Raw genomic sequence first — 24,572 nt, forward strand, 5'->3', positions numbered from 1 at the left:
CTTGGGGTCAGCAGAATGCCATAGACTGGGACAGATGCAGTTTGAGGACAGAATTTAAGCATATTTTCTCTCTGGATTTTTAAGTTTCTTAGGCTGAGATATGAGAATGTAGCAGGTCACAAAGATAGTCAAGGGCGGACGCCTATGACATGCTAGGAGAGGCTAAGGTAGATCGGGCTTTTAAGCCTTGAGGAGAAAAGGCTAAGGGAGAACACAGTTGCAGACTTCTGCTGCTTGAAAGGAAGGCACAGAGTCCCTTCTCAGAGGAGGGCAGTGAAAGGGCATGAGGCAAGGGACGCAAATTGAAGCAAGGAAAATCCTAGTCGGATATAAGGAGAAAAGTCTTCACAAAGAGGGGAATCTCTGATCTTGAAGATTTTCAAAACTCAGTTGGACACAGCTTTGCAGTTAGCCCTGCTTGGAGCAGCAGGTGGGTCTAGAGACCCTTTTAACTTAACTCTCTCCAATTCCATGATTCTTCTCTTCCTAATATCATGTCACACTTGACTGACAGGTCTTTTCATGGCCTTTGCAGAGATGTGCATTGCAAGATCACAGAATCACAGAATCACAGAATTTCTAGGTTGGAAGAGACCTCAAGATCATCGAGTCCAACCTCTGACCTAACACTAACAGTCCCCACTAAACCATATCCCTAAGCTCTACATCTAAACGTCTTTTGAAGACTTCCAGGGATGGTGACTCCACCACCTCCCTGGGCAGCCCGTTCCAGTGCCTCACAACCCTTTCAGTAAAGAAATTCTTCCTAACATCTAACCTAAAACTCCCCTGGCGTAACTTTAGCCCATTCCCCCTCATCCTGTCACCAGGCACATGGGAGAACAGGCCAACCCCCACCTCGCTACAGCCTCCTTTAATGTACTTATACAGAGCAATAAGGTCACCCCTGAGCCTCCTCTTCTCTAGGCTGAACAAGCCCAGCTCTTTCAGCCGCTCCTCATAGGACTTGCTCTCCAGGCCCCTCACCAGCTTCGTCGCCCTTCTTTGGACCCGCTCAAGCACCTCGATGTCCTTCTTGTAGCGAGGGGCCCAAAACTGAACACAGTACTCGAGGTGCGGCCTCACCAGAGCCGAGTACAGGGGGACGATCACCTCCCTAGCCCTGCTGGTCACAGTGTTTCTGATACAAGCCAGGATGCCGTTGGCCTTCTTGGCCACCTGAGCACACTGCTGGCTCATATTCAGCCGACTGTCCACCATCACTCCCAGGTCCTTCTCTGCCTGGCAGCTCTCCAACCATTCCTCTCCCAGCCTGTAGTTCTGCTTGGGGTTATTGCGCCCCAGGTGCAGGACCCGGCACTTGGCCTTGTTGAACTTCATACAGTTGACCTCAGCCCATCGGTGCAGCCTATCCAGATCCTCCTGCAGAGCCTTCCTACCCTCAAGCAGATTGACACACGCACCTAGCTTGGTGTCATCTGCAAACTTACTGAGGGTGCACTCAATGCCGTCATCCAGATCATTGATGAAGATGTTAAAGAGGACCGGCCCCAGCACCGAGCCCTGGGGGACGCCACTAGTGACTGGCCTCCAACTGGACTTGGCTCCATTCACCACAACTCTTTGGGCCCGGCCATCCAGCCAGTTTCTAACTCAACGAAGCGTGCGCCAGTCCAAGCCAAGAGCAGCCAGTTTCTTGAGGAGAATGCTGTGGGAGACGGTGTCAAAAGCCTTGCTGAAGTCAAGGTAGACCACATCCACAGCCTTTCCCTCATCCACCCAGCGCGTCACTTTGTCGTAGAAGGAGATCAGGTTCGTCAAGCAGGACCTGCCTTCCATAAACCCATGCTGGCTGGGCCTGGTCGCCTGCTTGCCCTTCAAGTGCCGCATGATGACTCCCAAGAGGATCTGCTCCATGAGCTTCCCTGGTACTGAGGTCAAACTGACCGGCCTGTAGTTCCCCGGGTCTGCCCTCCGGCCCTTCTTGTAGATGGGCGTCACATTTGCTAGTCGCCAGTCAGCTGGGACCTCCCTCGATAGCCAGGACTGCTGATAAATGATGGATAGGGGCTTGGCCAGCTCCTCTGCCAGTTCTCTCAGTACCTTTGGGTGGATCCCATCCGGCCCCATCGATTTGTGCACATCCAAGTGCCGTAGCAGGTCACCAACCAGTTCTTCGTGGATGGTGAGGGCCACATCCTGCTCCCCGTCCCCTTCCACCAGTTCTGGGTACTGGGTATCCAGAGAGCAACCGGTTTTGCCACTAAGGACTGAGGCAAAGAAGGCATTAAGCACCTCTGCCTTTTCCTCATCTCTTGTAACTAAGTTTCCCCCCGCATCCAGTAAAGGATGGAGATTCTCCCTAGTCCTCCTTTTGGTGTTGATGTATTTATAAAAGCGTTTTTTGTTATCTTTAACAGCAGCAGCCAGATTGAGCTCCAGATGAGCTTTGGCCTTCCTAATCTTGTCCCTGCACAGCCTCGCTACATCCTTATAGTCCTCCTTAGTGGCCTGCCCAATTTTCCAAAGATTATAAACCCTCTTTTTCCTCCTAAGCTCAAGCCACAATTCTCTGTTGAGCCAGGCTGGTCTTCTTCCCCGCTGGCTCATCTTTGGGCACATGGGGACAAAAAGATATTGTTTCTCGATGCACTGCTTCACTCAGGTATGGTCTCTGTTTCTGTCAGATGGTAACACAATACTTTCCATCCCTGTCTCTTCCCTTTGCTCCAGCTCCCCCCATTTATCAACAAGTTACTGCCAGATTTTTGCTGTAGGCAAGGGCAATGCCTTTTTTCCAGTTGACTGATGCTCTGCAGAAGCCCAGTTTGACCAAGACATGGAAAGGCGGGTACTTTACTTGCTATGTGCTGGAGTAGCTCTCTTCCATGTTCTAAATAAGTCCTTATTCTGTTCTTATCACCACAGCATCTGAGCTCCTGCCAGGGACACATGAGGCAGTATGACTAATATCTGTTGCATGTTGTTTGTTCTGTCACCTTTTCCCAGAGGGAAAAGTGTGTGAAAGCATTAAGTTCTCCTGGCCTAATTTTTCCTTATGCATTTCCTTAACTTGTTTGGAGTTGGTTTGCATATTTCTACAGTGATTGTTGTGTGTTTGCACAGAAGAGACAGGTGAGAGAAAGGTACTATGAATTTCAGGGAGAGCTTAATGAGGTTTTTAAAAACTCTCTGTTCTTTCTTTTTTGGAGTTAGTACCATACAGACATCCAGGAAAGGTCTGACTCTCATAGAGATGAGCTCTGCTCATAATTTATGTCAGAAGACCAAATTTCTTCCTATGCTTTAGGCCATACATGGAAAGGTCCAATATTGCAGAATCATCTTAGAGCTTAGGGATATGGTTTAGTGGGGACTGTTAGCGTTAGGTCAGAGGTTGGACTCGATGATCTTGAGGTCTCTTCCAACCTAGAAATTCTGTGATTCTGTGATTCTGTGACTGTTTCTCAGGACAAGTCACCACAGAAAATGTTGTCCATGAGAGAGAGTTGAGTTTATCCTGGAAGAACTCAGTACAGGCTTTCAGACTATGACCAAGCTCTATCCATGTTATACCACACTGTGCACTTTATAAATTTAATCTTTGCTCTCCTTCAAACTGTAACTGTAGTGTTTTTTCCTTTATTTTGGCTCTTCTCAGATAGTCATGAAGAACCTGACTAATCAAGAAGTGGCCACATTTACTTATGGTGAATGGCTGTCAAAGGTGAAAAATGCCACGGGAAGTCTTGTGTGCGAGATGCCAGCCATGATAAACGATGAGCAGATGATGGAGGACACAACGTACACTATTCAGGTTAAAACCAGTGATATTGGAGGTATGTCCATGGTGGATATTTTATGACTTTTCTAATATGAAGCTCAATTTTTAGCAATGAAAAACATCTCCTGATTAATTAGAAGCTATGTTAAGAAAAGCATGATCTAACCCTACTCTGCTGGAAGAGTCACTTTGGCTGTCTGTTCATCTTAGCAATGTTACTCTACGGCATTTGTTCTCATCTGAGCAGTGAAATGTTTAGACACAAAGTCTAGATTTGACTAGGACTGCTTCCTCTGAAGAAACCTTAATCATAAGGAATTGCCAGACCATGCTGCAATAGTCAGGAGCCCACTTTTCCTTTTTGGTCAGGTCCAGTGACCACACAGGGTGGATGAACAGGCTAATGGTAAAGTTTCTGGGCTCTGGATTTTTGGCTGGCACCATCAGCTTTGTCCGAAGAGGACAGCAGTAATTCACCCTCCCTTTGTAAGTGTTTTGAAACTGTTTATCCCTAGCCATGAAAAAGCATCCCTAAATGCATATAGAACAAGTAAAAACTGAAAAGCTTCAAGAGCCAAGAAATGGGATTTCTGTGTCATTTCCTGGGATCACTGCCTCTTTTCATGAGAACTTCTGTCAGGTTGATGGGTGAAAGCTACAGCCATGTACACAATTGCCTCATGCCAGCCTGGGGCATGTTGCACATTATCTTGCTGAGAACTTGTTTGAAACGTTGACCCTCTAAGGGTATTCTGCCACACCAGTTCACATATCACCTCCTGATCTCCACCCTTCTCTTTATCTTCTCCCTCTCTGTCTTTTAATTTTACCAATGGTATTTTATGCAGCTTGTGAGGTTTTAGCTGAGGATACCGAAATTCTCCTGGCAAAGTGTCTTAGGGCCACCTCGCAATTTTTCATTTACCTATCTATCTGCTCTGCCTGCTGCTTGTCTGAAAAACATGTAGTGAAATACTAAGAACAAAAGAGAGGAAGACTTGCTTATGTATCTGGCAATCCATCTAGTATAAAGGCAGATCTTTCTGTGACCTTTTTGTGAAATTCAGCCCTAGCACACAAAGGCGATAGAAATGGAAACGAGAGGAGAATGGAAGATGACAGCAACAGGAGACAGATCTGCCCTTCCCATTGAATGAGGGATGACGGGTATTAATCATGAAGCATTTTATTTCATTATGAGCAGCGACAACCAGTAGGAAGGAGCAGATTACAGAGAGATTTCAGAGAGTCTGTTTATGATTAGATCATACAGCTCACTGACATAACTCTGAACTTTATCCAGCTTATCTAAAGAGGGTACAAGTCATGAACCATCTCCCCTCTTTGATCATTATGTATTCCACTATTACTCCTGGTTCGACCAATTGAGGAGAGAAGACCTTTTATCCTTGACAGTCAGTTTAAACATGTTATATCATTTCCTGACATGCTGATATTGTCTAGGGACAGCAATACTCCACTGTGAATAGAATCAACAGTGTTTATTTCTAGGTATAAAGTTTTTCTCTGCAATTCCTTTCAACTTCCCAGTCCATCAGAGACAATGAAAAGAAAAGGAAAAAAAAAAAAAAAAAGAGAGAGAGAGAGAGAGAGAAAACACAGAGTTAAATTTGTCACTCCAAAAATTTTACTTCTGATCTTAACTCCTTCTGTTGTGGTTTAACCCAGCCGGCAGCTAAACACCACACAGCCGTTCGCTCACCCTTCCCCCTCCCTCTCTGGGATGGGGGAGAGAAACGGGAAAGTGAAGCCTGTGAGTTGAGATAAAGACAGGTTAATAAGACAGGAAAATAATAATAACAATAATAATAATAGTGCAGTGATGATAATAGTACTACTACTACTAATGTGTACAAACAAGTGATGCACAATGCAATTGCTCACCACCCGCTGACCGATGCCCAGCCTAACCCCGAGCAGCCACTCCCCCACTCCGGCTAGCCACTCCTGTATATAGTTCAGCATGACCCCAGACGGGATGGAATACCCCTTTGGGCAGTTGGGGTCAGCTGTCCTGGGTCTGTCCCCTCCCAGCTCCTGCTGCACCCCCAGCCTGCCCGCTGGCAGGACAGAGCGAGAAGCTGAAACGTCCTTGGCTTGGTGTAAGCACTGCTCTGCAACAATTAAAACATCGGGGTGTTATCAGCACTCTTCTCACCCTAAGCCAAAACATAGCACCCTACCAGCTACTAGGAGGAAAATTAACTCTGTTCTAACTGAAACCAGGACAAGGCTAAATTCTTTCTGGCCAATTCATACAGGAGAGGATTCTTCACCAGTGGGCTGGAGCATCCTCTGGAGTAACCTTCTCCCTCCTTCATTAGATTTAGACAAAGTCAAGACAACTAAGCTGAACTAGATGGATAAAGTTGGGGAAAATTGATACCACCAAAACTGTCCTGCAACAAACTTGAAAACCGCAGTCATTTCCTCTCCACCATACACCATGCACACAATAGCAGTCCTGTTTCACTTTGTCTTAAAAAACAAACAAACAAAAAACTTTGGCTTTCCAGAAGTCGTTTACCTTGGATGATCACATAACATACAGAGGCTGTATCAGTGAAAAGCTCATCCTGCAAAAAGAACAACTCCTGTCTCAAAGTTCAAAGGCCACCAGCTGTACCTCAGATGGCAGCTCTCAGAATACACACTGATAAGGGGAGAAGAGCTTGTTACAGCAGGCATATCCTAAGCCAGGTGGGGAATCCTTGGTTTAAACCAAGATCTGGATTTACTTTTGATCTTGTAAGAGAAGTACAACACAATCTCATTTTCTTCAAGGCATGACCCACAGTTACAGCCAGAGCATGTGAAATGGCACAGCAATGTCCTCACCATTTAATTTCGACTTATGCAGCCTTTCTGTGCTCTATAGGCAGGCATCATACACATGGTAATGCAATAAAGACTGAGGAAGAATAAATACTGCTTTCTCATTTTCCAAACATTAACGAAGCAGGAGGTTTTTATCTCTGCTGTTATAAGATTAATTAGTATGTTGTCAGCTCAGCTACAGCCTACAAATTACATAATTTAAGACAGTTGGTGTCAGTTCCTAGTGCTGTATCCAAGTCCCCATTAAGTCAAAAGAAGGACATTCTTTGGCCTCAGAAGGCTATGACTCAAATCCAGTTTGGTTAAAAACTACACAGCTGCTCAGTAAGAATCATAAAATCATAGGCACTTTTGTTGGAAGGGGCATCTGGAGGTTATTTAATCCAGTTTCCACCTCAAAGAACTATTGCCAGCACTAGGCTGGATGGACCAAGGTTCTGCCCTTCTGATCTTGGACACCTCCAGGGATGTTGCTGCTGCCACCTCCCCAGGCACCAGTTCCAGACCTGCACCAATTTCCTAAGAAAGCTTTTTCTCCTAATGCCCAGTCTGGACGTCCCTAGCTGCAATTTGTGGCTGTGGCTCATTAGGGTTTGTCTGACATCTCCACAGCTCCTGGACCTTTCTTTGTTTTATTGCTCCCTCTGCATGGTTACAGGGCCCTTGTTCACCTGTGCCAGCTTATCTCTCCTGGCCTCTCCTCATGGCCATGTGTCCCAGCACCCATCCATTTTGGCAACCATCTGCTGGGCCCTCCCTGCTGTCCCCATGTCTCCCTTGACCTGCAAACACAAACTAACACAACGGTGGAGGCTCCTCAGCACTAAGATCTTTCCTTCAGCTGCTGGTCACTCCTCCTGGTGTAGCCCAATTTATGGTTTGTATTGAACACTGAGAACTGGTTTTAGTTGTAGAGGACCTCTGGGTCCTCTTCAGCTCCCCAGCGCACCCATGTGTTGAGGTTATTCTGCCCCAGATTCAGAACTTTGCGTTTCTCCACTCTGAACTTCATGAGATTTCTACTTGCCTGGCCCTCATGTTTCTCGGGGTCCATTTGGGCTGGAGTTCTGCCATTCAGTGTGTAACTCACTTCCTCAGATTCAATATCATCTGCAAATCTGAGGATACACTCTGTCATCATTTAGGGTGTTGATGACAAAGTTCAGTGGTACAGACCCCAGTATCGACCCCTGAGCTATTGCACTCATTTCCAGCTAAAGCTTGTGCAACCACAGGGCCTTCATCCCTTCATTTGTCAAATTTGTTACAGTTCCTAAGTGTGCCTGATGTTTCCTGGAATTAAAATTAAAAAAAAAAAAAAAAGGAGGAGGGGTGGAGGGTGGGGGAGGGTAGCAGGGAGAGAGAGACCAAAATAGGTGAAATGTACATTGATTCAGCAGTTTCTGTTCTTTTCTTTCGCATCTCCTGCTAATTGCTTGTGAGGGAAATGTCACAGCATGAGGCCACCATAAGCTTCTTCCTGCTGGGAAGGTTTTGCTAGGAAACGATTGGTTCTGTGCTTTTTGAGACCTGGCATTAATTGGGAGCCTGCTCCTCGGAAGGAAATGGACTTTAGTTTGCTTTGTCCCTCATCTCAACAAGCTTTAGGGTCATAAAAGGTACTGCCAGATGAACTGCCTGAATCCCTGATGTTTTATCTTCCTTCTTAAGTCCTTTCCAGGGAACTGCTGAAAATTAACCCCAATTTAACATATCCAATTTTTTGTGTGGACATCAAATGATGCTTTACCTTTTGTCCATATGACCTCTTCCCCCCACTTTTTAATTTTATTTTAGCATTTTTTTCAGTCCTATAAGTGGTGATTTCTTCCTAATTTAAGTATACAAATGATTATCATGAAGAAGTGGTAGCTTTGTCTAAAATTTTTCATCCCCCCGACTTTGTCTCTGTGTTGTGTTTTGAATGGAGCTGTGGGAAATACTGTCTGTGTGGCCCAAAGTGGATTTACGATACAGTCATATAAGAAATGTTTGGCAGGCACTTAGAGTTTTCAGAGCTAGGATATCCAACCAAGGGCAGCAGACACTGACTTTCTTTGTAAGCCAGATTTGGGTTTGATGCTCTTATTTTTATTTGCTAAAATTTAAGGGCCTCAGTTCTGACATACCAATGAACATCTGCCCGCATGGAGTCAAGTTTCTTTCTATGAATCTGCTTCCTTATAGTGGCATCAAAAATAAAAAGGAATAAGATGGTGGTTCATAATTTTGGTCAAATTTTAAATAGTACCGTGTAAAACTGTGGTAACACCTTCAGCCAAAATGTTCACAAGGTCATTTCAGGTGATGGTGTAGACTCCAGAAATTATGAAAATTGGCAGCGTTTCTGTTTTCTTCTGCAAAATATGGACATTCAAAATTCAATATTAGTTAATAAAGATCATTTTAATGTGTTTTCTGTACATGTACATGAGAAGGGCTGAGAGTTGTGTGAGAAAAGGGGACTTTTTCCATTGGTTCAATTTGGACAATATTTTGAGAAATGGGAATTTAGGAGAAGGCTTATGGGAGAGGGAAAAGGCGGTGGACCTCAGAATGCCACAGTGTTTTGGCTAATCATCTCCATTTTGCTTTCAAATTCATCAGAAGTTAATATCTGTGCCTACAATTAGTGCTGTTACCATCACACTCACCATACCTTGACCACAAGACAGGATGTTCCAGCTGTATTTGGGGGACAGGATCCAAGGGCTGGCTTGTTAGATACCATGGCATGTCCTCCTCTTAGGATGCTGCACAGATTCACTGAAATTTGCTGGCTGTGCCCAAAAAAACCCCAGATTCACTGCAGCCACCCCCAGGCTGCCTTTGATGCCTCCCTTTCCATACATTTGTAGGCAGGACAGCTCATGACGATGTGCCTTGCTTGTCTTCCAGGAGCAGGCACGGATGCCAACGTGTTCTTGGTCCTATTTGGGGAGAACGGGGACAGCGGGATCCTTGCCCTGAAGGAGTCCAACAAGTCCAACAAGTTCGAGAGGAACCAGATGGACGAATTCAACTTCTCCGACATGCTGAGCCTGGGAGACCTCTGCAAAGTGCGGATCTGGCACGACAACAAAGGTCAGGGCAGTGACATGGGGTCTGGGACAGCCTGCCAGGAGGGGCAGACACCTTGTTGGCTGGGGGCATTGTTCCCAGCTTTGCTGCAGACTGGGTAACCTCAAGGATTTTCCTTGGACGCTGTGTCCCAGCTCGTCTAGACCTGTGCTTTTCATGCCTGAGTCTGTCTCCTGCCGTGCTGGTGTAGGATCTGCTCGAACAGGTCCCCAGCTTCCCTCAGAGCATACAGCCAGTGCTGCAGCACAGATAATTATATCTCCTCCAAAGCACGGCATCCAGCCTGCTATCCCAACACAGCAGCTCCTTTAATGAAATACTTTTGTCACAGGCCAGCATGGCACTTTTCTCACAATTTAATGCTCCCCGCCTGACGCTGACACATGGGGTAATGCAGCCTGACATAGCAAGGTGAGCTTTGGAAGATAGAAATAAAGATCTCTGTCTGTCTTTATTAAAATCAGTACATCATACGGTGGGTGTGCAGTGCCCTGCTGAGAGAGATGCTGACGTTTCCCTGATGCTGGACACCCTAACTTGTTTCACAAAGAGCAGCAGTGCCTGGTACCGCTGTCATAGTCACTTGTGGTGTTGTTCAGGTAGCAGGCAGCATCTTGTAACAAAAGCATCAACCACACTGCTGTGATGACATCTCATCTCATCCCTACCCAGCTGAATTCTTTGTCTAAAGGAAGTGATTATGAACTAAAGATGAACTTGGGTTGCTAATGGCAGGCCCTTGCTGCAGCCCAAAGGTGAAGTTGATGGCTCCCATGGACCCACCATGTCAATGTTAACTAGGTGGTCTGAAAGCTGGTTTTACCTGATCTTAGTTGCAGAAACACTTAATTCTTTGAATCTGCTGTTTTGATGCTGAAATGGAAAGGACCATCGAAATTCCCACTGGAGTTTTAGCTCAGCAAACAGGCATCTCTGCAGTTGCAGGGGTGGTCTCAATGTCATTCTCAGAGCAGCACGAAACCACCATGGACTTGCAGATTCCTGTGTAAATATATTACCAGCTAAAATTTCCACAATGAGAGCATTTTCCTCAGGAGACCTCGTGGCTCCCAGTGGTCGATCATGCTAACAGAATGAAATATACCCACCAGATCTGAGCTGAACCTCAGGGCTCAGGCACGTGAACAGGCTGGGACGTAGCAAGGCAAGGACTGGGTCAGACCAAGGAGCCATCGAGCCCAGCAGCTGTTTTCAACAGCAGCCATCAAAGGGTGCCTGAGGAAGGGAAGGAACTGAGCAAGCGTGTGTAATCCTGCCTCATCCTCCACATCTCACTCTGCAGCCCTCAGGGCGTCTCCTGCACTGGTTATCCTTTTTGTCCATTTAGTAATGTGCAGTGGATTTTCTCATTCACGTGCTCACCCAGACTCTGCAGGAGACACTTAGCACCCATGGCACTGAGTCCAATGAGTCTACTCGCTGCTCTGTGACGAGCAATTCCCCTTTATCTTGCATGGGGCACCTGCTGCCTTTTCCTTCTTGCACAAGTGATCATGGTTCACCTTCTCCTTGCCACTGGTGATTTTATTGTTGCACTCTGTGGAGCTACCACTTTGCAGCTGAGCTATGGTAATTGCTTTTTACACGCTCTTGGTTGGTGGCAAAGGGAGTTAACAGAGCTTAGCCCTGGGCTAAGCAGTAAATAGTCTCAATTAGTATAATTTTGCTGTAGGCTGAGTATGTAGTCAGAGAGTCACCACAAACCACCTAAAATAGTACACCATGTGTCCAGAACCTGGAAAAATGGTGCATATTTATGAATATAAGTACACTTTGTAACCTCATATTCTCTTTCCTTATTTGCCTGATATCTCTGGTTTCCATTTATAAATAATATTCAATAAGGATTTTACCAGACCTAGCTGACTGTAGGGTTAAGCCTTGGACAAACAATGTGCTCAGGTTTTGTTCAGCATAAACGTAGTTGTTTTTCCCCTCGGTGAGGAGGACAACTGTAGTTTAAGTCATAACATATGTTGTCTTCATTGTTCTTGCATTAGTCATGTGAAAGGCATATCCTATCTACAGCTTCACGCAACAAAGTATGACAGTTAGTTGGGTGTGTAGAGTATTTATTACTGCTGGGATCCCAGGCTAGAGCTGTCCTTTGCATACATGCCTGCTCTCTCTATATAATTTATATAGATTGGCTTTGCCACTGGTTAGAAATTCCTGGCTCCATTTTTTTGGAAAAGAGTAGGGAGGTCAGGGGTCAAGGGTTGCGTATGGTTTTCATCAGATGCTTGGGGGACTTTGGGTATTAAACAGAAATATGCTTATATTTACCATTAATTTCAAGCATCAAATTTTGCTCATTCTTTCCTTATTTTTTTTTCCTATTTTGGCCTAAATGGTTCTCTGTCAATGTTGTGTGGAAAACTTAGCCTCATGCTGGACTATCCCATTACTCCTCACAGGCTGCATACTTGGAACGTGAATGATGTACTTCCCTTAAATTTCTTTATATCAATTATATTACGATATAGCATATATCTATATCTATATATCAATTATATTATGGTATATATCACCCTTAATGGCAGCATCAACTTGTTCTGACTCACATTAGGTGCTACTAGTCTAGCCCATGGGCTTCTTAAGGGAACAGCTAAGCAATGTCTTCTTTTTCTTTCAAAAATAGTATGGTCCCATCAATAAGTCAACCAGGTGATCCCCATTTGGGGATAGTATGCACCTAAATGTCTTGCCTAAGGTGGCTGTTTGCCATGAAATCCAGTTCAGCATCCATCCCCATCAGGTAAGTTTCACTGCAGTGGATGTGCCAGCAGTTCACATCCCCCTTTTGTTTATCATTTTACTGAAATTTGACTGTACTGGAGTGTTCAGAGTTGAAGAGACAGTAATTGCAATAGCAAAGTCTGTCAGGAGGTTTTTAAAACATAAACACTGCATTTGTCTCCTTAGGAAAAGCATGTCAGAGTGCCAGTTTTTATAGACCCACTTTAATGTTTTTAAATGTCACTTTCCCCACCAAAACCACAGAGTGGCACCTCTGTGTGAGATATAAAGCAGGAACGAAGCCCCCATCTAATTCCTCCCACTCCAGTAAGATTGAGTAGGGAGGAAGTTGGTGCTCGTTTGAAAACAGGCTGTTTAGAGACTTGGCAACTGCAGTTTCAAGGAACTTGTTCCTGATTTTTCAGATGTTTAGAGCTCACCAGCAAAAGTCTGGTAACAATGAAGTGATGTGAATGAAATTTAGCTTTGTTTTGCTCCACGTCTTTTTATCCTGCCCTTGTTCACTTTGAGATACTGATGTTCAATCTAATATATTTAGACTCCCTGAGCAAATTTAATCATTTCCAGCCTCCCCATCTCCTGATCTCGGATAGGCACTATGTATTTTCTCATATCTCAGTTCATTTACTTCTACATTTATGCAAGATCAGTATCTGTAGGTCTGTGGAAATGCTGGCTTTCTAAATGTAGGTCTCATTTTTTTCCCCTCTGGTTTAAGGACTAAATCACCATTCTGGAAGAACAGCTTAAAGTTTCACAGTATCTCAGTAATGAAATTATTTAACTATAAAAACTTTTTGGTGTTGTTTTGCCATTTTCTCTTCGCAACAAGGAGATGTGGGAAATGTGGATTTAGCTCCCTCATCTGCCTGAGTAGATCTGAACCCAGACGATAAACAGTCTTTCTAAAGTCATTAATTTCAGATTCTTGATTATCTCAGTTGCCATCAGCCAAGGGGAGCCAGGAACAGTCTAATTATGGATAAACCAGGCTTCTCTGTGTTATTATAAAAGCAAAGATAGAAGCAAATAACCAGGTTATGCAGCCCAACTCCTTCTTTGCCTCAACGGGGCCCTTCTTTCAATTACACCAATTGCAATGACATTGTCTAATTGAGTTTTAAATAGCCTAACTGCCCCAATGACTCATTTTGGGTGGATCTTCCAAAGAAGGAAGCATCCTATTCCCCTTTCTTGAGATGGATGCAATAGGGGAATGTCAGTACGCCCTTGTTTTTCCTTTTTTTTTTTTTTTCTCTGAAGGAACTGCCTCTTTCAGGAGCAATGTATAGGACCAGGTCTTAAATTGCCCAGGCCTTGAACTCCTAGCACACTGCACATCCAGAGATATGTTTCTGCATTTCACTGACATGATTCCAAGCCCTTTGGGCACTGGTAGAGCATAAATTATTAAAAGAAACTTAAAGATCTGCTTTTCTGCTCTCTACAAAGATTGGTTCAGCTATCAGACTTGAAAAGGTCTTTTTAAGCCCTCTTCTCAGAGCTTGCCTGTTCTTTCATAAACTCTGCTGATCCTTGGGGCAGGTTTGTTTAACAGTTTCTGCTTTAAGTAAAAAGTAAGAGGAAGTGAGACAGATGCACCGAGCTGCTTGAGAGGAGGCTGCTCCATCCCACATGTTTTACTGATGGCTCAGTAGAGAGGAAGGCAACTTCAAACTCTACATCTTTCTGCATGGACTGAACTCAGCTCCTTAGACAAGACATGTTGGTGTCCACCAACTACAGACCTGCGTAGCATGCCAGCAACCATGCTGTGGCTGCTCAGTCCTGCAGATTGCCCATATCCATCCTCAGTCCTCAGCAAATGCCCTTCACAGCCTTCCTGTAGGTGCCATGTGCCCTCCTATCTCTTCAACTGCAGGTTTCATCCTTACACTCAACTGTTTTATCACAGAGATGTGCTACAGTCATTACAGCAGAAACACAAGACACGGCAGAAATCTCATAGTCCAGAGTTGACATAAAATAGAATAAAAAAGAAACTAAAAGATGTAAGCAAACAAAACATCAGATTTGGAGAGAAGACAAAGACTTCAGTGTTGACCTTGCACAGTCATTCATTTCATCCCAATTTCCTGTAACCCTTCACTACAGAATGGAAAGAGCCCACAGGGCCAACCAGTAGCTGTAAAATTATCAATTCCATAAAATTTTCCCTTTGCTACAAGCCTCCTTTGCTCCTCTTGGTGACAAATTATCCTGCACCCTTGTTAAATGCTTTTGCATCAAGTATGCTTCAATAAAACGTGAAATATGCTTCAATCACAAGAATATTCTCTGAGAAACTGTTATATCTTCATTCTGAGCTGTTAAGTGTTTTTGCACAGGAGTAGTTTGTCAGTAAGATGTGTGTTTTTTGTTGTTGTTGTTGTTAGTGTTGTTTTTTTCTGAGAGTAATTTACTGATGCTTTTGCCCTGAGTCAAATCCCGCACTGAACAAGTTGCACAGAAAACACGGGTAGGGGGCAGGGAACCTATTTTCTAAAACTGTCCCAAGTGTTAAGCTTTTGCTTTGTCAAAGGTTGCGTGAGGTTTTGCATTGCCTGTCTGCTCTGATGAGAAACGTTGTGGTGTGAACTAACATGATCCTCAAGGAGAAATACACAAATGCATCTATTATCTATTTTTATTCTGACACTGGCTTGCAGAATGACCTTGTGTAAATCACATCCCTGTACCTAATTTTCAATTATGTAAATCAGGGATAAAAATTATTCACCTTCCTAAGGTGTTTTGAGATGTACTGATGCAGAGCTAGATGCTATGATTTTAGCACCTCACAATTAATGCTCCTTTTTGTAGTGATCTGGCATGTCTATCAAAACTCCCACCCCTTTCTGGGTGACGTCTCACATGGTGGGATTTAATTTAAGGCTGGGCAGTCATCTCACCAGGCAGGGGGTAAATGACATCAGAGGACACAAGGCCAATGAACTGCATTTGTAATGGTCATTACTTTGAGTTTCAGAACATCTGAAAAGTGAAATAAAAAATTGGAATTAAGGGGCTGAGCAGTGCTGGTTGCTGGCAGTGAATAGCCAGGCAGCAGCAGCTCTGCACTGACCCTTGAGCAGTCAGTGTCACAAGGAGGATTTTTCTTTTACTCATACGAGAACATAAACACCAGTAATGACAATGGTTATCTTTAATTGGGCATCAAATGCTTTCACAAAATAAATAAATAAAAATAAAATGAAATGTTGCAAATAGAGAGGGGATAGGGAGGAAAATTGTTGAGAATGGTCACAGAGAAGGGAGAGATTTTCATTTGTATGGGCACCTGGGAACCCCAGCCTGGATGTGGTTCATCTCCCTGGTCTACCAGCAGAGATTGGATTCCCCCAGATGTAACTTAGCAAGGAATTCACTACACAAGACACGGGCTTTCAGCATCACCTGGGAAAGAAGCAAGATGCTCCTGTGAAGACCTCGCAGACGTACACAGAGGACCCCTGCCCAGCATCACTCAGCTGCCAGCTTGGGCCCTTTTGAAAAGGAAGATAAATGGGACAACTTGCTGCTCTTTTGGATAGGGGCGCTTGGGAAGAGAATACATTTCCCTACATGACACTAAATTATACAACTGCCAGAGTCAAGCAAGCAAAGTGATTCTGTTTTCCCCAAAGCTCTTCTCCTCCTCTAATTACATTTGAAATGTTTTGCATGCTATTGAAAATGTCGCTTCCAACTGCGGACCATTAAGGAGTCTACGTGGCACAGCCACAGGTTTTATTAGGGCAGGTTTACTGCTGGGGGCTTCGATGGCAGTGAAACAGGCCTGGAGGGAAGTTCCTTTTGTTATAAACATTGAACACTTGTTACAGAGATAGGGAATCACCCACAAAGGCACAGTGGTGGCCAAACTATTTTAAAGACCAAGACCTGCATAATCAAGCAGGAACTGCCCAGACATTTGCTATTTCTTTCCCTCTGTCAAATAACAGATTAACGGAGACAAATGTGGTTGCCCTGGTTTGTCCTGGAGTCCCTGCAGAAAAGCCCATGATATCCTCCGAGGCATTTTTGCCACTGCTTTGTGCCTGAGCTTTTGCATTCCTGGTACTGTTGGCTGAGGTGCCAAAGGGATACAAACAGACCTGCTTTGGCTCTTGTGCAAGCACTGAAAGTTGAGCGATGTAGAGGCTGTGGCCTTTTGCAGCGGTTCACCATCCAGCAGCATCCTGGCACCCAGGAAAAGGCCAATAAGCCATCACTGAAGAGATCCTCCAGTTTTGCCAGCAGTGGCCAAGGTAAGTCCTTGGCTATGCCCACAGCACTTTGCTGTCTCCTCTTCCTCACCCCCTGACTGATGCTTTATGCCATAACCCAGCTTGTGCTGAAGATCTGCTGCCTCTGGGGTTACATCCTTATGGGGTATACTTCTCTTAGCCCATTGCTCTGCAAATGCCACCGATGTACAGAAAGCAGGAATTTCCTGAAAGCAGGATTTCACAACCTGAGAAATGGTTCTGCAGACAAGAAAACCGTGTTCTCCTTCCACTGCTGTGGCACCCAGAGCCAGGTCAGCCAAGCCTCACACTCAGACTCTGTTCATAACAGGACTTTGTATTTATTTTCTAGATCAATACAAAAATAAATTAAATGTATTTTTTCCCAGTGTGAAAAAAAAAAAAAAAAAAAAAAAAAAGAGAAGAATAATTGTCTGGTAAAACAGAATTTCTTAAGCCCCAGATAAATCCTTCCATTTTCACATCAGGTTTTAAATGAAGCTTAGTGCTGTGGCACTGAAGGTCTTGATGTGACACTGCTGACACCAGGGCAGATAGACAGGACAGGGCAGGGAGATGTGCTACCCTGGGTGCTGGCAGTACAGAAGTTATCCAGGGTGAATTCTCTCAAGATTGGAAAGCAACATAGGGTACATCTATAGCTTCCAGGTCTCCCAATTTAATTTAAACTGCTAATCATCAGGAAAGAAAAGAGGAAAAGACTGAAGAGCAATTCTAATGAGAGGTAAGAGAAGCATTCTTTGTTTAAAGCAGGCAGGGGATGCTTTGAAGCAGGAGCATCACTTTTTTAAGGGTGACCAGCCAGCTCCTTGACTTGAGGTACCCATGTGCTGCAAGGGACGTTCTGTTGTTTTTTGCTTTTCAGCATCAATCCCCTGACAGAGCCCAGAGCTTTTTTTTTAAATATCCCAGAGCTGATAAATACATTTTTTTTGCAGGGAACACCAGGAAAAGCTGCACTGCATGCTTTCTTTGCCCTTAACTCCAACACAAGCTGGAAAGCCAGCCCTGGCCCATCTCTCCCCATGGTAAAAGTGCAGGTGTTTGTTGCAGCTCTCCTGGTGAGCAGCTGCTGGGGCTGGGCTGGAGACGAGGGAGGAGGGTATGCAGGTCTCGTTCAGCCATCTCCTGATACCACTGCTTAGCACTGATCCCACCGCTGTCAAGCTGTTCACTGCTGGCAACAGGACTAAGATCACCGATTTATTCTGTCCTAGTCTGCAGGCATTGATGTCTCGCGCTGGAGAACCATGGGATGTTTTCTCCCTTTCATCCTGCACTGTTTTAACTGAAGTTTTGATGGAAGCAGAGCAGCCTCCCAAATATGCTGCAGAGATGTTCATTCAACTTAAATGGAAATGAGCCTGCCAAAAAGATTAACGGCTGACACTGCCAACGTGCTCGGAATAAATTTCCAGCCAGCCCCAAAGAGCAGGCTGGAGCACAGTGGGAGCCCCGGGGAACTTGATAAGCTCTGCCCAGCAGGCACTAAACTGATGAGGATCTGCAAGGGCACAATGTGCCAGGCCTTCCCCAAAAATCCTTCACATCTTTGCTCTGCTGCTGAAGCCTGGACGGGGCCAGGCGTGTTTGCAAGGTGCACCCAGCTCCCTTGGCACTGTGCTCCCCATGCAATAGACACATGGACACACTGGAGCAAGCTCAGTGAAGGGCCAGGAATATGACTGGAATTGGAAGAATGAAGGAACTGGGGCATCTGTTGTGTGAGAAGAGGCTGAGAGAGCTGGGACTGCTCAACCTCAAGACGGCAAAGCCCAGGCGGATCTTACTGATATGTATAAATACCTGATGGGGATGAGTAAAGAAGATGGAGCCAGACTTTTTTTTTTTTTTTTTTTTTTTTTTTTTGCGATTTCCCCTTTTACACAGGTGATCAAACACAGCTTGCCCAGACAGGTTGTGGAGTCTTTGTCCTTGGAGACATTCAAAGCCTGGCTGAACTCAGCCCTGAGCAACCCACTGTAGCTGGCTTGCAATCTTTAAATTGGAATTTAAAGAGCAAATAGTGTTTTCAGTAGAGGTTTGAGCTCTTTGTATGGTGATTTCTTAGCCTGGAGAAGGTTCAGAAAGCCAAATTGCACAACAGGAACGCCTCTGAGGCTGGTAGGAAACAGCTAACACACACTGTATGGCAGTTCACAGGGCAGGGTGACTTGTTGACATAGCTCAGAAAGGTGCCATCATTATCTTCTAGGGCTAAAAGGCTAATTAAAATTAATATTTGCAAACTAAGGAAGCTGGCACATGGCATTAAGCACTTGGAAGAGCAAGAGCTCTTTTATGCCTATGGGATGTAAGTAATAATTCAGCAGAGATGTCTCATCATGAACATAACCTCCCTTTGTCTGACAATAACGAGACTTGTAAGTAGAACTGTCAGAACCTCCCATGCCCCCTAAACCAACAAGAGTTTCTTCTATTTCAACAAAGAAATCTGGAATATGTTCCCAAATGCCCTGTTCTTGATTTTCAAGTTGCTTCCCTCTGTGGAAAAAAATAAATAATAATAATAATAATTTTTAAAAAGATGGAGGGAAATAGAAAACTAAGAGGGAGCTATGTCTCCTCCAAAGGACCCGAGGCAAAAGCTAGGTGATCTGTTGGTCCCTGGAGGAGCATCCATCACTTTGTGTTACTTTCATGCCCAGCCACAGCATTAGTAAATTCACTCTGGTTGCTTGGCAAGAGCAGGATAGCATGGGTGATTTCCTTGCATGTGTTAGCTGACAGGGTCAAAGGAGCAAGTGATAATTTACCTTCTGACCTTCAAATGCAGATATGAAGGGATGGGGGTGTAGTACAGGTGGAGGAAAAGACATTAAACCCTGCAGTTTGTGGCCATCTAGTACTCATATTTTTCTTTAGGCTTTAAGGCTTCACACTGCCCTTAAAGTGGAAGCAAGAATCAGCAGCAGTTTCTGCAACACAAGCTGCTCCATTTTTTGCTCCAAGCCCTTTGAATGTTAGGAGATTTCATTCTTTTCACTCTGGCAAACAGTTCTGTGGGGCCTTGATTTTGCGGGGGTTTTGTAAGGTTTTGTTATCCCTAAACTGCAGCAGGGCTTCATCCTAGCCCAAGTCCCCAGGTGTGATGTGCTGACAGTGGAGCAGAGGCTGCTCCTCACTGCAGAGCTGCATCTCCTGCAACGTGCTGGGCAAGGACAAGGGATGGCCCCTTGCCCAGACCCCATGAAATTCAGCTTCTCTCGGACCACACTCCAACACCCTTATGTCTGATCTCAAGCCAACAAGTCCCTCAAAACCATGGGCTGACTGTGGAAGGGGGATCAGATGATGGTCTTGAGCCGGTCCATGTTGGTTCAGTATCAGAGGAACCTTGTGTACACCGGTGACATTATCTGAAACAAGTACCAGTCATTTCCAGTGCCAGTCAGGTACTCCTGGCAATGGGTATCTCACCTCCTTACCCAAACAATGTGAAAAATTTCCTAACTTTTTTATTTTGTTGTTTTACTGCAAAGGAATCGCGCCGGGTTGGCACTTGGAATACATCGACGTGACGGACTCTGCCACGGACAAGACGTTTCGCTTCCAGTGTGACCGCTGGCTGGCTAAAGGTGAAGATGATGGGCAGCTCATAAGGGAACTGGCTTGTGCCAATAATGACATCCTGGAACTGAAGGAGCGGACTGGTAAGTTTGCAGGTGACCTGTGGTGTTTGCTGAGGGTCCTCAGAGGCCACAGGGCCACATCTGCTGGAGGATGCTCCACTGGGGCTCTGAAGGTTGGATTAGTTCAGGTACACCTTAGTTCAAAAGTGCAAGATCAGAGAGAAACAAATCAGGATTTATGAGGAAGAAAAACACCTCATTCTGGGCTGAAACTTAAGAGGGGCCCATCTGCTGTGGTTCAATCCAGCAGTAAGCTGTATGCATACGTGGTTACGGTCTCATTAGAAACAATGGGCTTGAATCTTTGAGGTGGAAAATAAGTTCAGTCCTTAAAGCATTGCGAGTAACATTTCTCCAGCTTCCTCTTGAACATGCTGTGGGCTACAGACTCCTATATCTCAGCTGAAGATGACAGCTGAGCTTAACACCCCATAGACCTGGGTAATTCCCTGCTCTGGGTAATTCCACCAGCTCCAAGGTAATCACACTGGTGTCTAATGTGGTGAACAAGTGAGAGAAAAAGAGCAATGTTATTTAACCGCACTGATAATTTGCTAAGCACATCTCAGAATCTCCTGCAACACAGTGCTTTTCTTCGGGAAAGTCCCGGGGAGTTGAGAATCACATTACTTCAATGTGATTCCACTCGGCCCCTGCAAAATGACAACCCCATGACTGCCGTCGTGAGTAATGAGATGCCACCACAGCATCCGAGCACGTCCTGTGGGTGTCTGGATACCTTCACTGTCTCTGCGAGGCTGTTCTATGCTGTTAGGAACTGTGTCACCAAAACTGAAGTATTTGCGCTGTGTTAAAATAGTAGTTCTTCACACAGCAGGGAGCTGGACACGGCTTGTTCAAGAGCAGCTCCATTGAATCCTGCCAGCTGACCAAGCAGTACTCAGGTTTTCCATGTGCTCTACCCCTGCACGAAATCCTAAGCACAAAGATGTCACGAGTCCCACAGATTTCAGTGCGTTTCCACCCTTGTTTTGCAAATGCTGTCTCGTGTGCTGCGATAAATATTAGGAAGAGGGTTTTCAGCCAAAATGACAGCCAACTGAAGAGATGTCTTTGACCATCTGCTCTTCCTGTGCTGCTTAACACGTGTGTTAATTATGCCTTAAAGCCTATGAAATTGTCACTGTAACAAGCGACAGAGAGGATGCGGAAACGAAGGAAAACATCTGGATCATCTTAGAAGGGAAGCTGGGCCGCTCAAAAGAATTCCTAATGGAAAACTCCTCCAAGAAAAGGAGATTTGAGAGGTAGTGGGAGTGGGTGGTGGGCTAAAGGAATACCTCACCATCTGTGTGTCTGCCACAAATGCCATGTCTTCTCCAGGACAGTCCACAGAGCTGCACTTGTGCCATGCTCTTTCTTAACCCCCTTCCAAAAAGCCTAGAGACTTCTCACCTGGAGTAAAAGCAAGATGTAAAATCACCACAATTCTGATGAGCAGACAGAGAGCAGGTTTTAAAAATGACGAGGAAAAAAACAAACAAACAAACAAACAAACAAACAAAAAACTTTGGTAAATGGCAATATAGATGATGCATACCTCTGTGTGTGTATGTGTGTCCTTTTTTATCAGTACATACAAACAGGCTTCTGGTGAGCCTCTGGGGAGGCTGCGTATTTTTGAGCGGGGAGTAGCAGAAGGAAGCTGGAGGTGGTTTTAGTTCCTTTTACAGCATCTCACTGGCAGTGGGAATCAGGGGGAAAGTAAAAATAGTTGGAGGCTAAATGTTGTCAGAGCCACTCAGATCTGACTTTTCAGCCAAATCTGGGGGTAAGGCTGAAAGATCACTGTTGTGTGAGGAAAGCCGAGTATCAGCCTCGTGTGCAGACAGGCTGGAGGCACATCTGTGTAACGTGGGGCAAGTTCCTTTCCCCATGTGGGGCCAAGGTGCTCCAGATGTGGGATGGTTTTCTCTTTTGTTTAAGGACACAGCACACCCTTAGGAGACGAGAACATATTCAAAGCCACAGCTGCTGCTGATGTTCAGTTGCTCTGCAGAGAGGAAATTTGTTTTTTTATAGCTCTGTAGAAAGTGAAATTACAGCTGATCTGTACTTTGGTATGAATGGCTGAGATTTCATGGGAAACATGAATGAGTTTCCTCCTGACACTCAGCTGCTGGGGACTACAGTGGAGTTGGAGACACCATCCCTCAAAGCATTAGTGACAGTCCATCCTTGGAGGCAGGTTGGAATAAGGACCAAAGCCAAGGAGACAAACCTAACAGATATGTAGGAGGCATGATGGGGAGCCAGACAAGAGTTTGACAGAGACCTATTGTTTCTCTAAACTATTTTCAGTCTGGGCTCCTAAAGCAGGAAGGGTGGCTGAACTAGCAGATTTAAAACAGCTACGGTGGGTAGATGTGTAACAGATACTGTATCTGTCAAGAATGAATGAATAAGTGCCGGAGGGGAAATTAGTCATTCTTTAGCTTTATCTATAATGAGGCAAATTGATTTTGTATGTGGAACTGCTTGAGTTTATCCTAGAAAGTCCTAGTGGCAGTAATTTAAAGTGTCACCCCTAATCAGACAAAATACTGAATTTAAATATGGAAATTATACTTTGTGTTGAATGATTGTAGGTTAACTCAAATGACTTTAAATGAAGGCTTATCTTCTATCTTCCATAGCCATGTGCAAATTACTTAATGTCCATATGAGACGAGTCACTGCCAGCATTCAAGATACTGACTGATACTGCTCCCTGTTTCCTATAGGGGAGCAACAGACACATTTCAATTTTCTTCAAAGAACCTTGGAGATATTGCAGCCATCTGCGTTGGTCACTGTCCAAAGGATGGAAAGAAGTCATCTGCGAAAGCTGATGTCTACTGGCATGTCCAGGAGATTATTGTAACAGAGATGGAGCTTTGCAACAAGTAAGTGTCTGCTATCTGCGGGGAGCTGCTCCTGGAGGGCAGGAGGACACTGAGCAGCTCTGCATGCATCCTCCCAAAGCATCTCAAACTTAAGCAATCGTGGAAATTCTTACAAAATCTTAATCCTTTTCTGAAAGATAAGGAAAAGCTGTTTGGTTTGTCAGGTAGACAATATCCCCTCCTCTCCTGCTGTTCCATTTTGTTGTCACCAAGGCCATTTGCACATGCAAGTAAATTCATGAACAAGGTAGCTGGGGTGAGTCTTACAGCTATGACAAACATTTCAGGTTGTAGGAAGTACACATACTGACTGAAATTTAAGGGGTGTGAAGGATGCTCTGCACAGACTGGCCATCAGGTAAGTCTTGTAAATACAGCTCCTAGAAGAAAGTTGAGAGTAAGACAAAACCTCAGCCTCAGATCAGTCTGGATGATCCTTCTGGGATGATCTGAAAGCACATTGGGAAGGCAGGAGTAGCTTCCAAATCACAAATACTCACCTACTCTGATTCAAATATGGCTGAAATATTCCATGCTGGAACAACGAACATCTCTGAAGGGCTCTGTGCATGTCAGGACCCACACGTCCTTGTCTGTGGAAGGTGCAATGTTCACTGTTCGTGGGGCAGATGGCACAGGGAATATGGAGGAACTGGAGGAGACTGTTTGCAGAACAAACTCCTCTTCAGAGAAAATATCCACAACGTTAATGGATTTTTCTGCGCGGTGATATTTCCACTGCTGCAAGGGAATTTAACTGTAAGGGGTTTGTTCCAGCTGAGACAATTGAGTGTTTAAGAAGAAATCCTTGAAGTGAATATATTTTTTAGATGCTAAGAGTCTCTCCTAGCAAATTAATCAGGCAGCAGAAGAACCACAATAACATTTGCTGAATGAAAACTCAGTCAATTATAACCTACAACACTTTTCTCCTGGTGGGGGAAACCTGGAACCCTCAGTGCCTGGCTTCGCAGTCAGGTCTGCGCATGAAACTCCCTGGGAACATGCTGAAGCTGCTGAATGAGGATGTTTTGAAGAGGACAAAGACTTTCTCACAAAGACCCATGCCTTTTAAAGTTGTTTTATATAAAAGAGAGCAGCCAGGAGATACCGGTAGCGCTTGCAGGCTGCGAATCATCAACTGGAGCAGATCTCACCATGAGAGCGAGCTCTCATGTTGGGTACTGCTGATCCCAAGTGTAAAACAATAATAATAATAATGACTATATTAAAAGAGTTATGAGATTGCTATAGCAATAGTTTTGAATGATACTGC

At 44.7% G+C, this 24,572-nt stretch overlaps 1 protein-coding gene across 5 annotated transcripts in view; it reads left to right on the forward strand.

The window, feature by feature from the left end:
* LOXHD1 (lipoxygenase homology PLAT domains 1) overlaps positions 1 to 24,572 on the forward strand; it is a 142,288-nt gene that overhangs the window by 115,878 nt on the left and 1,838 nt on the right. For 4 of the 5 annotated variants that reach the window (XM_038171035.2, XM_072031280.1, XM_072031281.1 and 1 more), the window contains 5 exons: positions 3,623 to 3,800; positions 9,503 to 9,688; positions 20,241 to 20,411; positions 21,520 to 21,658; positions 23,135 to 23,296. In XM_038171035.2, coding sequence (XP_038026963.1) covers positions 3,623 to 3,800; positions 9,503 to 9,688; positions 20,241 to 20,411; positions 21,520 to 21,658; positions 23,135 to 23,296 — 836 coding nt within the window. Of the gene's footprint in view, positions 1 to 3,622; positions 3,801 to 9,502; positions 9,689 to 20,240; positions 20,412 to 21,519; positions 21,659 to 23,134; positions 23,297 to 24,572 lie in introns of those variants that run through there. The other variant, XM_072031282.1, reaches the window with a different exon arrangement.

The sequence above is a fragment of the Anas platyrhynchos genome, chromosome Z, assembly GCF_047663525.1.
Source record: "Anas platyrhynchos isolate ZD024472 breed Pekin duck chromosome Z, IASCAAS_PekinDuck_T2T, whole genome shotgun sequence".
In the NCBI taxonomy this organism is placed as follows: Eukaryota; Metazoa; Chordata; class Aves; order Anseriformes; family Anatidae; genus Anas; species Anas platyrhynchos.